Here is a 14,700-nt window from a genome sequence, read left to right on the forward strand (position 1 = left end):
TGAATGAGGTGCCCAATGTAAACTGCTCAGGCCCAGAAGCTAGGATATGCATATGCATGGCAGTATTGGATAGAAAATACTAAAGTTTCCAAAACTGTTAAAATAATGTCTGTGAGTATAACAGAACTGATACGGCAGGCGAAAACCTGAGGGAAATCCATCCAGGAAGTGGGATATTTTTTATGTGGGTACTTTTCTATTGAATGCCTATACAGTATGTATTTGGATAAGAACCAAATTGCAGTTCCTATGGCTTCCACTAGATGTCAGCAGTCTTTAGACATTGTTTCGGGCTTGTATTCTGAAAAACGAGGAAGAATGAGACAATTTTGTAAGTGGCATGCAGAATGAAGCAGAGCTCCTTTGCACGCGTGACCGATAGAAAGGAAAAAGAACGGAGGGTGCGCTATTGAAGACGCTATTGTCCGGTTGAAATATTATCGATTATTTAGACAATAGACAACCTGAGGATTAAATAGAAACATCGTTTGACATAGTACCGGTCAAATTTGTCGAAATATTAGGATGTATTCGTCTGCATGTCGTGACCGCCTTTGAGCCAGTGGATTACTGAACAAAACGCGCCAACAAAACTGAGTTTTTGGGACATAAAGAGGGACTTTATAGAACAAAATAAACATTTGTGTAACATGGACTCTTGTGACTGCAAACATATGAAGATCATAGGTAAGTGATTCATTTTATTGCTATTTCTGACTTTTGTAATTCCTTTGCTTGGATGTAAAATGTTTGTATGCTTTTGTAAGCGGGGCACTGTCCTCAGATAACCGCATGGTATGCTTTCGCCGTAAAGCCTTTTTGAAATCTGACACAGCGGCTAGATTAACAAGAAGTTCATCTTTAAGCCGATGTTCAACACTTCTATTTTTATTAATGTTTAATTTGACTATTTCTGTATTTTGAATTTGGCGCTCTGCAATTTCACCAGATGTTAAAGGAAGTTTCACGAGCCAATGCTAACTAGCGTTAGCTCAATGACGAAGTCTACAGGAACAGTTAGCATGCTAGCTGTTCCTCCAATTCTGGGGAAGTAGATAAAGGGATCATTGCCAAAATCTCAAACTATCCCTTTAACAAAATGGAGGAAATTATAATAATTGGAGCTAATCACAAGGGTTGTTCTGTATAGGATTATTCTTAGGGAGGCCATCTAAGTGGTAGGTTTAGGGATTGAGAAACAGTGTGTCAATTTTAATCATCCAAAACCAGATAAAAATCATGCAGAAAAGATTTTGAACTATATGTATTTTTAAATAATACCAACTTTGAGAACTAACAATCAAATAAAAGCTGGACTGTCAGGGAGATCGAAAATTCAGAAAACCAGGCATTCAGGGCACATGCCCATTTATTTTGTTATAATCTTTGAGCAGAGGAACAAAGCCTTAGCCATGGCAAAATGCATAGAATTGCAAATGTGTTTTAAAAATGGCAAAATTGTCTCAGCTCCATGCCAAACTACATAGAATAGCTGGAAATTTTATTAACTGCTAAATTCACACCTAAAATGGAAAAATCTGTAGAATTGCAGAAAACATGCTTTGAACAGCAACATTTTCTCTACGGTGCCAAGATACCCTTCTAGCTAATAGACTGGAAGAGGAAGGGTAAACCCAGACAATGATGTGGGGAGGTCAAAGTAAAACTGTTTACTGAATTTTTTCAGTTTAAACAGTTGATTACTTCTACCAGCCATTATCATTCACCTGATGAGACAAGACATTGTTATTTTTTATGCTAACATATTATGGGGGTTCCTATGTCGCCGGTTTGCCTGGGAAAGAAACGTTTGAAAACCCCTGGGTTAAAGAGATGTCAGCAACTAAAGCCAAGCAAATAGGATAGAGGCAAATATATGATAGGGAGTTGAAATTCAAAGACGAAAGACGGTAGTAAAATAGTAGCTCAAATAATCGTAAGGGTCTGCTAGGTTGAACATAAAATGTATACAACAAACTTAGCAGAACAGACCAGGATAGAGAAAGCTCTGCCTCAGCAGAACCAATGTCTTTCCATCCCAAGTGAGAGTCATATCTAAATCGGAAGTCTAGCTCCTCACTCACATAACCCAAGGTTATGGACCCAACCAGACACACTCACTTTGGTGCAGAAGAACCTCTAGGCCACAATCCATCCTCGTTCCTCTGCTCTATTACCAGGACCTGCATGGACATCAGAAATAGAAACATAATAGACATAAATATATGGCAACATAATACATACGCCACTATGTTAACCAACTTCCTTCGTCAGATTGGCCTACGGTCCCATAAATGTATCTACAGCAACACACATAAGAGTACTATGGAAACACTTGTCTTTTAGTATTTCCAAATATTTTGTACAACTGCATCTACTCTCAGTGCTATATTTCCCAATCTGTTAACGGCATCTACTTCTAGCAGGCCTGCACACTATGGGCAAAACAATCTAATAGCCTTTTTGTTTTACCAAATATTGCGATTGCACTCACGATACAGATCAAAGACTTGGGTGAACTGTTGGAATCATATAAATAAAATGATTTGATGTTTAGAAGCAAAGTGAAATTCAACATTGTTCCAAACAAGAACAATCTGTTGACTGAATTTGATCTAATAGAACAGCATGCAAACTTAGTGAATCTACCAGCGAGGAGGAAGAACTGTGCTGCTTGAGTGACAGGGGGCGAGGCTAGGAGTGTGTGGTAGAGGTCTTCACATTCCAAAATGGACCTGGGGCTTTCCCACCCGTACCCGATATGGATAAATATATATTTTTTAAGAGAGAGAGACCTGTTCCGAACGAACCCGAGGACAACTAGACCCATTCCGTATTGACCTGGTGGGATCCAGGCCAGGTTCGAGCTGAAGGAAGCAGCAGAAAAGTCATTTCATGCTACTTTATTAACCAGAGCTGATAAAGCGAAATACATTATGGACAATGAACAACTGCATTTCAATGAAGGCAATTTGAATGCACAGAAGTACCGTGATGAGATCCTGAGGCCCATTTCTTTGAAGGTATCTGTGACCAAAATATGCATAGCTGTATTCCCAGTCATGTGAAATCCATAGATTAGGCACAAATGTATTTTTCAAAATTGACGGATTTCCTCATATGAACAGTAACTCAGTAAAATAATTTAAATTGTTACGTTGATATTTTTGTTCAGTATGTACAAAACCATGAAGCTGAAATTTGAGCTTGTTAAACAGACAAACAAGTGACAATTAATACTAGGCTTCACATCTGAAGACTGACGTATACTATTATTACGGTCCTTGAATTTTCACCAAGCATGTGAACTCACCTGACCAGGAAAAACTCCAGAACCTACTTAGACTATAATGAAATCTAATTTTGTCACATACGCCGAATACAACAGGTGTTGACCTTAGCGTGAAATGCTTACTTACTTAAACGCAGTTAAGAAAATAGAATTAAGAAATATACTAAAGTAAAAAATAAACTAAAAAACTAGCACAATTGGTTAGCAGCCCGTAAAACAGCAGCCATTCCCTCCGGCGCCATTCCTCGTAAACAAGAGCATAGAGAATTTCCTTGTCAGTTTGCATGGTCTGGATTAATCTAGACCCTATATAACTGCTGCGATGACAGGAAATAGAGACATTAAGGTATAAATAGCCTGGTATCCAAGGGTTATTTCATACCTGTCCTTGGTAGAGTCCTGCATCCTGTATAGTGCGGTCCGGTTTGTTCAGAGGCTCGAACGTGTTGCTCATGTACTTGTTCCACAACCTGATCTCTTTCTCGTCTGGGATACTGAACAGTTTACGCATCTCCTTCTCAATGGTGTCTGCATCACAGGAGGTTATATGACAAAGGTAACAAATAAGCAACATTACACATATTGATTATTTAAAAAAATTATGAACACCATAATATTGAGTTGCACCCCCTTTTTGCCCTCAGAACAGACTCAATTTGTCAGGGCATGGAATCTACAAGGTGTCGAAAGTGTTTTACATGCTGCCCCATGTTGACACCATTGCCTCCTACAGTTGTGTCAAGTTGGCTGGGTGTCCTTTGGGTGGTTGACCATTCTTGATACACGTAGGAAACTGTTGTGAAAGGAACGCTGCTGAATTTGAGACAAACCGGTGCACCTGGCACCTACTACCATATCCCGTTCAAAGGCACTTGAATCTTTTGTCTTGCCCATTCACCCTGTGAATGGCATACATACACAATCAATGTCTCAATTGTCTCGAGGTTTAAAAATTATTCTGTAACCGGTCTCCTCCCCTTTATCTACTCTGATTGAAGTGGATTTAACAGTTAACATCAATAAGGGATGATAGCTTTCATTTGGATTCACCTGGTCAGTCTGTCATGGAAAGAACAGGTATTCTCAGTGTAGGTGACAAACTGACAAAACTACACTCATGCACCTGCATACTTAGGGCAGAGAATAATTGTGTATAAATCTCATGCTCTGATAAATAGGCAGCAGATTAATGAACTACTTTACAGTAACACTCCCTGCTCATGTAATTGTTGATTACTTGTGTGTGCACTTCAGAGAGTAGAGTTTTGGCTGTTCTTGTGGGAGCGCATCATTTTGTAGTAGCCAAAAGCAAAGTCAGTTTACATAAGAAGTTGACAAACACAGAACAGAGTTATCAGTGACCTTCCCCTGTGATTTCACTGTTTAAGTTGACCATTAAAAGGCTTGGCAATGCATCCGATTTGCATAAATTGAACAAAAAATGTTAGTATTATCAGTGAAATAAGTAAGAGCAATGGGGCACAGTGAACCAAAGTATACAATCAACAAGTCAAATTAAGAAATACAGAACACATCAGGTTATAAATATACAATCCTAATGTCAGGTTAAACATTCGTGGAATTGAGCAGAAGAGGAAAAAAGCAGAGCTTCTGTGCATTTCAAATCAAATATATTACTCATTAATTCTCTGTCATGTAGAAGTGAAGTGCTCTTGTACAATCACTATGACTGGTGTCTAATGGATGGGAATGATCTATTCATTCATTCTCTGGCTGGGAGAAGAAGCGAGTTGCTACTTTTGTCAGGTTGACTATACAATGAATATAATGGTTATACCAATATAATGGTACTCTATAGCTCAGTTGGTAGAGCATGGGTTCTATTCACAGGACTAGGCATACCCATACGTGCACACATGACTATAAGTCGCTATAGATAAACACGTAGGCTAAAGGGCATACTGTTACATTATAATGGCAGGTAGAAAACGGGTGGAAATTATCCATGAGGAAGAGACCAGAGTTTCTTCAAATAAAGATATAATCTGCTCCATTCATTCTGTCAGGGAGAAGATAAGTGTCTGCCTACCTATCGTGTCTGCTTTGCTGAAGCGTCTGGTGACCACGTTGTCTATGTTGCCGTCTTCACACAGCTTCAGTTCTGTGAGGTACACCTCCACCTTGCAGTGCTTCACAAACATACCCTGTTCTACCACCTGTCGAAATATTTTGATAGTGTCTTATATCATGGCAGATGGTACAAGAAATAAAATATTAACAAAATGTTTGTTTCGCAAATGAAACACTTGACAATGTTAAAGTTGTCTTACATGACAGATGGCATGAGAAGAAAAAAGGCATCACTCAGTTACATTTTGTTCAAACATTTGCTGTACATGGCATATGAATGATTAACAATCTACAATTTAGCCCAAACAACTACCTCTTTACCTACTGTATTTATTTATTAATTTATTTTGCTCCTTTGCACCCCATTATTTCTGTCTCTACTTTGCACTTTCTTCCACTGCAAACCAACCATTCCAGTGTTTTTTTTAGTTTTTATTTTACTTGCTGTGTTGTACTCACTTCGCCTCCATGGCCTTTTATATTTTTATTTATTTATACATATATTTGTTTGCCTTCACCTCCCTTATCTCACCTCACTTGCTCACATTGTATATAGACTTATTTTTTTCCCCACTGTATTATTGACTATATGTTTGTTTTACTCCATGTGTAACTATGTGTTGTTGTATGTGTCGAACTGCTTTGCTTTATCTTGGCCAGGTCGCAATTGTAAATGAGAACGTGTTCTCAATTTGCCTACCTGGTTAAATAAAGGTTAAATAAAATAAAATAAATAAAAAATTTAACTCATGACATTGTTCCAACACGGGCAAGATTTGCATTGCTGATTGCTTACAACTTGCTAAAACTCTTCAACATTGAACAGAGAAGCATTCACCAACACCAAGGAAAGAAGAAATAAAGAAAACTTGGCATTAGATTAGTCAAGCTCATTATTTGGGACAAATCAACAACAAAACAGAAACAAACTAAGAATTTGGCTATCCAGTTAATAGGCCTATCTATACACTGAAAGCATTGTTAGTGTATAAACTAAAAGCTACACTTTAACTCCCTTGATAGGAGCGAGTCACAGAGCCTCTTAATATAGCCCCAGAGCGTAGAGACAGCTGAAGGGTCCATTCCTATTCATTTCACACAGCCTCTCCGCTGGTAGCTGACCCTACACCACACCGTAGGGTGTGGGCCTAGCCCCAGGCAATGGCATGGGTCAGCTTCACCCACTACCAGACACGACCCACCGCCCTCCTTATAAAATGAATGCCCAGCCATGTGTTCCACATAATGCAGAGATAAAAGGCAATATGCAAGTCTCACAGGAAACAAACTGACAGAACAGAACTGTTACAAAGTTCTAAAACAGCAAGGCGAAGAACCAACGAGACCAGATCTACCCTGCTCACTCCTTTCTGCTTAGGCTAGGCCATCGCTCCCTTCACTCTTAAAAAGCCTCTGACGCTCTCTCAGTTTGACCTCAGCCAGCATTCCTCCATTTCAAAAAACAAGGACACTAGAATCACTCCCCAGGTGATAGCCTCAACACAGAGAACCTGAGTGGAACAGCAAGAGGAGAACCCGGAAAATCAATTCCAACCGTCTGGCAACACAGTAAAAGAACCCCCAAAAGTGAGAAAGAAAAGAAAACCTCCTGCATGTTGTGTCTCGTAGCTCGCTCCATGTTGCGGTGTTCCAGTCATCCAGAGCAATCTCTGAAAATAGAAACGGCCAGGGCCACTTGATACCCCCCGCAACATACATGGCAAAAAGGGGAGGATCAATGGGGGGAGAAAGAAAGCACTACAGCAGCCATGATGCCATGACTGGCTAGACTTGAAGATGCAGAAAGCTCATGTCTGGGCTCAGTACAGTAGGCCCAGCTGGCAGTTAGAAATAGCCCTACGTTAGCAGAACAAATCTTTATGTGAGCTACTGGCTTAACTTGTAGTCAGTTGTCAAGAGTTAAACCCAAAGCACACTGAATAAAAAAGCAACTAAATAATATTAATGTAGCCTACTTACACTTTATAAAAACAGATCTTCTGAGGACAACATTCCATCAGTAAGCATCTGTGCTTGGGTCCACTTTACGTTTAAAAACCAATTAAGTCCTTATACAGCATGTACTACAAATAATAACTAGCATATTTGGAATACCGGTAGCTAAATTGTATCAAAATCGCATGACCAGTCCAGCTGTTTCTCTTGAAGAAGACCGTGAGAGAGACAGCCTAAACATTGAGATAACTTACGCTTGAGATTCAGTTACTAGCTGGGTAGGCCTTAATATCGATCTAGAAATCAAAGTTATCCTTTTTCACTATCGGCCCAATCTGACCTGTGTTGAAGTGTATTGATCAATCCAACCCTATAGAAAACAGCCAAGATTTTGACACAGTGAAACTTCTCAATTACTCCTCACACCACAATAAGCTCTTTGGCTACAAGTAGGTTATCAACAAACAGGCCTAACAGCAACCATAGAAATGTAAGTGTGTACTGACTAGAGGTCAACCGATTATGATTTTTCAACGCCGATACCGGTTCAGATTATTGGAGGACCCAAAAAAAAGCTGATACCGATTAAAATCGGCCGATTTTTATTTATTTATTTGTAATAATGACAATTACAACAATACTGAATGAACACTTATTTTAACGTAATATAATACATCAATAAAATCAATTTAGCCTCAAATAAATAATGACATGTTCAATTTGGTTTAAATAATGCAAAAACAAAGTGTTGGGGAAGAAAGTAAAAGTGCAATATGTGCCATGTAAGAAAGCTAACGTTTAAGTTCCTTGCTCAGAACATATGAAAGCTGGTTGTTCCTTTTAACATGAGTCTTCAATATTCCCAGGTAAGAAGTTTTAGGTTGCAGTTATTATAGGAATTATAGGACTATTTCTCTCTATACGATTTGTATATCATATACCTTTGACTATTGGATGTTCTTATAGGCACTTTAGTATTGCCAGTGTAACAGTATAGCTTCGGTCCCTCTCCTCGCTCCTACCTGGGCTCGAACCAGGAACACATCGACAACAGCCACCCTCGAAGCAGCGTTACCCATGCAGAGCAAGGGGAACTATTCCAAGTCTCAGAGCGAGTGACGTTTGAAACGCTATTAGCGCGCACCCCACTAACTAGCTAGCCATTTCACATTGGTTACACCAGCCTAATCTCGGGAGTTGATAGTCTTGAAGTCATAAGTAGCGCAATGCTTGAAGCATTGCGAAGAGCTGCTGGTGAAACGCACGAAAGTGCTGTTTGACTGAATGCTTACAAGCCTGCTGGTGCCTACCATCGCTCAGTCAGACTGCTCTATCAAATCATAGACTTAATTATAACATAATAACACACTGAAATACGAGCCTTAGGTCATTAATATGGTCGAATCCGGAAACTATCATCTCGAAAACAAAACGTTTATTCTTTCAGTGAAATACGGAACCGTTCCGTATTTTATGTAACGGGTGGCATCCATAAGTCTAAATATTCCTGTTACATTGCACAACCTTCAATGTTATGTCATAATTACGTAAAATTCTGGCAAATTAGTTCGCAACGAGCCAGGCGGCCCAAACTGTTGTATATACCCTGAATCTGCGTGCAATGAACACAAGAGAAGTGACACAATTTCACCTGGTTAATATTGCCTGCTAACCTGGATTTCTTTTAGCTAAATATGCAGGTTTAAAAATATATACTTCTGTGTATTGATTTTAAGAAAGGCATTGATGTTTATGGTTAGGTACACGGAGCAACGACAGTCCTTTTTCACGAATGCGCACCGCATCGATTATATGCAATGCAGGACACGCTAGATAAACTAGTAATATCATCAACCATGTGTAGTTAACTAGTGATTATGTTTGATTGTTTTTTATAAGATAAGTTTAATGCTAGCTAGCAACTTACCATGGCTTCTTACTGCATTCGCGTAACAGGCAGGCTCCTCGTGGAGTGCAATGTAAAGCAGGTGGTTAGAGCGTTGGACTAGTTAACTGTAAGGCTGCAAGATTGAATCCCCGAGCTGACAAGGTAAAAATCTGTCGTTCTGCCCCTGAACAAGGCAGTTAACCCACCGTTCCTAGGACGCCATTGGAAATAAGAATGTGTTCTTAACTGACTTGCCTAGTTAAATAAAGGTGTAGTAAAAACTTTATTATTATTATATTTTTTTTATCTGCCAATCGGTGTCCAAAAATAGTGATTTCCGATTGTTATAAAAACTTGAAATCGGTCCTAATTAATCGGCCATTACGATTAATCGGTCGACCTCTTGTACTGACCATATTATTTTATCTCATACTATTCACCACTTCACATAAAGTACCTGGGCCGTGATCTTACTGAGCTTCTCTTTCAATTGATTACCGCTGAGGCACTGGCGCTACGTGCACTGTACCCAATCAGCTCTTTCACCCATACAGTTGCTGAACATTATTTTACTTATTTGACCATTTAAAGAGAAGATATTGGACCTCACCAGCCATAATTAGCCACTAATGTCACCCATCCTTACCTTGCGTGAGATGGGCTCATGTCCCTCCATCAGTGCATACCAGCTCACTAGCTTATTCCAGCCTTCTGTTGGGATCAGGATGTAGTCCAGCTCATCAATGAGGTGCTCCTTTATGGCCAGAACATCCCCACCTACTCACGACAGAAAGAACAGGGTCATGTTCGTTCGGCAACCAACAGAAGAAAATGGACTGACATGGAAGGACTACACAAACCTGGCCAATAACAGACATTCATTTTTGTTTGTTTGCCATAATGAATATGACCCAGGTTTAGTGGTGAAAGAAGGTTTACTAAAGGGTTATAATGGTGTCATTCAATTGGGACTGCTTCAATGGTGGTAGCCTACTCATAATGGCAGTTTCTCATACAATAAAACAACAGACAGCTTTCTATAGACCAGAGGTAGGCTACCCTTGTCCTATTTTCATTGATGTTTACAGAGTCAATTATAGACCTACTTTTTCTGTCATACTAGCCTATAGAAATTGCATGTATAACAGCCTTTAGTTTGATATATTAGTTAAGATACATCTTGTTCACTCTAAACATCCTGTACTGCGCAAAACAGTGGTGGGTTCATCCAGATACACTGGGGATGAGTAAAAGAACATGTTATGATGTCACCATTTCCCCTAATCACACCAGAGATTGACAAATATTGCTTCAAAGAGGTCTGAGTGTGGTGCATCTTACCACTTGTAAGGAGCCCTGAGTTGTCCACTGGTCCAGGGTAGACATTCTGGTCTCCCATCTGATATTTGTCCCAGCTGTCAAAGCCCACATATTTCTTCCACTGTTTGAACCAGTGGCTGTCCACTAGGTACCTATGTATAAAGAGCGAGAGCACTGATTATTTAGATCTGAGATCACACTAGATTAGATCTACCGTAATTTCTGGACTATTAAGCGCACCTGAATATAAGCTGCAAAAAAAAATATATATATATATATGTATTTTGTACATAAATAAGCCGCACGTGCCTCCCGGTACATTGAAACAAATGAATTTTACACAGCCTTTAAACGAAACACGGCTTGTAACAAAAATAAATAGGCTTTAACGAAACACGGCTTGTAACAAAAATTTAAAAAATAGCAGTAAACAGTAGCCTACCAAGAAAGTCATTGGTCACTATCTTCCTCCTCCTATGCACTGAAACCACTGAAGTCATCTCCTTCGGTGTCAGAGTTGAATAGCCTCAGAATTGCTTCATCCGATGTTGGATCGTTTTCATTGTCGCTCTCGTCACTTTCATCCGGAGGCAAATTCCCTGCTGAGCTCATGCTGCCCTCCAACACGCAGCAGTCCAGCCTTTCGAAACCCGTTGATGATAGTGGATTTTTTGACAATGCTCCACGCTGTCAGGACCCACTGGCAGACTTGACCATAAGTTGCTCTTCGCATGCGGCCCGTTTTAGTGAAGGATTTCTCCCCACTTGTCATCCAAGCCTCCCACTGAACACGGAGCGCCACCTTAAATGCACGATTTACACTGATGTCGAGTGGCTGCAAATACTTTGTTGTGCCCCCAGGAATCAGTCTTCAAGCTCATTTTCTAGTTCGGGCCATCTGCTTTTCTTCCCTCTGAAAGCTTTTGTTGTCTTTTTGCACTGAGTCAGTTCCTCAAGTTGCTGTTTCCAACGTCTTATCATCYACTCATTAAGGCCAAGCTCCCATGCAGCAGCTCTATTTCCTTTTCCAACAGCCAGATCGATCGCCTTCAACTTGAAAGCTGCATCATATGCATTTCTCTGTGTCTTTGCCATGATGAGGGTGACAAAATGACTACCGTAATCAGAATGATGGCAAGTTTGAGCGTGCTCGATTTACGTCACATTATGTGACTGTGCTCAGTTTTTTGGCGGCATGAATCTTGTGAAAGCGGGAAAAATCCATAAATTAGCCGCGTCATTGTATAAGCCGCGAGGTTCAAAGCGTGGGAAAAAGTAGCGCCTTATAGTCCGGAAATTACGGTAATACGTTTGGGGTGATAGATTGTATCTGATAAGTACTTTATTTTTTAAGAATAAGTGTGAAGCTCCAAAGTACAGGCCTCAGGTTACAAAAGTCTATCTTTGTTAGAGAGAAGAACAAGACAGAGGTTATCAGCAGCTTATCTGTTTAGATTAGTTAAATAACATTCACTGACATTCATTTGGAGTAACGTTAAACAATAGGGATGCACGATATATCAGTAAGCATATCGGACGATATTAGCTAAAAAATGCCAACAACGCCCCGATGTCTAGTTTAACACCATTGTGCAAAACCGATGTCAAAGCTGACGTGCATATATAACGTAGGTATATGAAGTAATGACGCCACAAAAAATACAGCGCTACACAGAACAAAAGCAGAAAAATACTAAGCGCACAGTTCCAACAACTAAACAAGTTCAAGTCGAGCAGTCATTTGAAAGAGTAAGAAAATTTCAGCGAGACAACTCAAAGACGAAATCCATTAACGCCAAGACAATGGAATTCATTGCACTTGACAATCAACCATTCTCTGTCGTCGATGATGTTGGCTATCATCGACTGGTCGAGCACCTCAAGCCCTGGTATACACTACCAAGTAGGTGCTATTTTTCAGATGTTGCCCTACCGGAGTTACACAGTATTGTTGAAACGCACATCCCTAAGCTACTTGCTATGGGCATCACTGACATTTGGACCAGCGATGTCAGCCCCATGAGCATACCGAGTCTGACAGCACAGTGGGTGGACGAGGATTTCGTACTGAGGAAAGCCGTATTGCATGCTCAAGAATGTGTTGGTTCTCATAACGCTGCTGCCATTTCAATGGCATTTGAGAACATGTTTGAAACTTGAACACACCAACTACCTCCATTCGAACTGACTGAGAAATAAGCTAATCAACTGCGTCTGCAGCAGACGCGACACCCTTTGTCATGGCATTGAAACACCTGCTCAACAAAACTGCCGACAGACTGTGGGGTTAAAACTTGTAAAAGTACTCTACAAGGGGCTGTGAATTAGCGATTCGGTGGCATTCTCTCTGAGCCTCTTTACGGTGTAGCCACCATGCTCGAAGCTAGGTACAAGGACCACTACTCCGATGCAGACAAGAAACAAGGTTTACGTGAAATGTTAGATACAGCTGGAAAAGACGGAAACAGACAGTGACAGTGCCTACCCGGGAGGAGGCCACGGACAGACAGAGAAGAAACTTCACTGCTTGACATGTATGATGAAATCCTGGTTGAGACTGAACGAAACAGTACAGCAAGTAAGTTAAATAAATACGTTTTGATTGTTTTACTGGTAACGGGGGCACGTAAATGCCAACAAAATAACTTTCTGGTCAGTTTGTGTCAACTATTTAACTGTACTAGAATGCTTAAGGCCGATAAATATCCGTTATCGTTTTTTTGGGCAAGGAAAATATTTGGATATCGGTATGGCCAAAAATGTCATTGGTGCATCCCTATTAAATAATGTAAGGAATGTTACAATTATCATAAAACAGATGCTTGCTAACAGTGGGAGTTACCCAAAAGTGCGCTAGTTGGGACACTTGATTGTCACTAAACATCAATTATGTCAGCAGTTAACTGTTTGATACTGGCACGTTTGTGAGTGTTAGCTAATTGGCAGGCTAGGTAATTTTAGACAGGTGCTTTTCACGACTCCTCCATGATTTGCCAAATGAGCGTACGTCACGGGCAAATCACTTGAAATCAAGCTAGCCAGATTGGAATCGTAAGATCATAAAACCATTGGGGAAATAAATATATTTTACTAGGTACGTTGGTAACATACCTATGTATCTAGACAATACCATGTTGGCAAATAACTCGGTTACTAGAAACTGTGGAATGTAGCGAATCCCACTGCCTGGCTTTAGCTGGCAGACTTGATAGCCAGCGGTCTGACTGACTTGCTAACGTTAACTGGCAGGGTAACTGTCACACCGCTCTCCGCTGGTTTAGCACTTTGACAGCCCAGACAGAGTCAGCCTGCACCCTCCTAAGACCTTTAAAAAGTTATCGGCAAACTCTTACCAAGTATCTCCCTTTCGTAGCTGTGTTTTCAGCAGTGCTGCGACTTCCCCTCTCTGGGTATCCATATCAGCCGCTCCTCCTTCCGCCATCTTTCCTTAGACATCACCCGCTGCATGGTGGGACCGAGAAACGTCATTCACACACGTAAAACAGCCCTTTTCAGCCAATCATCAACCCGAACTGGAACTGTGGCTAGTAGATAGCGGGGAAAGCGCGACTTCTAGTGGTTAAATGTTCACAGCATGTTTCCTGAATATTGCTAGATCATTCTTGCTCTGATTTATAATAGATCTGACAATATCCATAGAATAGTACTTGGCCCAAGAAAGACAGGAAAATACTTGAATAGACTAGAACAATACTGTTTAGTGATTGTAAAGCCTTCCCTAGTGAAGAGTGATCTCATTAAGATCATAATAGCATACAATACACTGATACATTACACATTTAATTTATTTCAAAACAGATTCATATTTATTTGTACAGTCTTTTGTTACACAGAAAATTCAATAATTAAAATAATGTACACGTTTTCTATTAGTCCAACGGTTGATAGATCTTGTTAAATTGACAAAGGTCATACAATACATCATCGTTTAACAATGATCCACATTCTAACATCAACGGTTATTCATCTCATTTGTAAGGTACAGCTTCCTTTTCTTTACCATACCACTGGGCACACACTGGTTGAATCAAATGTTGTAGGTTACGTCGCCGAACGCAGYGTTATCAGCTCGCGTCTTTTGTGTTGGGTAAGAATTTGCGTCACTGATTTTCTTCCTTTGTCTCCAGTTGTA

General features: G+C 40.2%; 1 protein-coding gene across 5 annotated transcripts in view; it reads right to left on the minus strand.

Annotated features, from left to right (window-relative positions):
* LOC111951509 (ubiquitin carboxyl-terminal hydrolase 15) overlaps positions 1–14,031 on the minus strand; it is an 82,164-nt gene extending 68,133 nt beyond the window's left edge. For 2 of the 5 annotated variants that reach the window (XM_023969651.2, XM_070434889.1), the window contains exons 1-6: positions 13,901–14,031; positions 10,569–10,699; positions 9,874–10,004; positions 5,343–5,469; positions 3,675–3,820; positions 2,122–2,183 (exon numbers count right to left, since the gene is read on the minus strand). In XM_023969651.2, the coding sequence (XP_023825419.1) occupies positions 2,122–2,183; positions 3,675–3,820; positions 5,343–5,469; positions 9,874–10,004; positions 10,569–10,699; positions 13,901–13,989 (686 nt within the window). In that variant the 5' untranslated portion in view covers positions 13,990–14,031. Of the gene's footprint in view, positions 1–2,121; positions 2,184–3,674; positions 3,821–5,342; positions 5,470–6,989; positions 7,076–9,873; positions 10,005–10,568; positions 10,700–13,900 lie in introns of those variants that run through there. The other 3 variants (XM_023969643.2, XM_070434893.1, XM_023969660.2) reach the window with 2 other exon arrangements.
* Positions 14,032–14,700: the final 669 nt, after the last annotated feature.

The sequence above is a fragment of the Salvelinus sp. IW2-2015 genome, linkage group LG3, assembly GCF_002910315.2.
Source record: "Salvelinus sp. IW2-2015 linkage group LG3, ASM291031v2, whole genome shotgun sequence".
NCBI classification, from domain to species: domain Eukaryota; kingdom Metazoa; phylum Chordata; class Actinopteri; order Salmoniformes; family Salmonidae; genus Salvelinus; species Salvelinus sp. IW2-2015.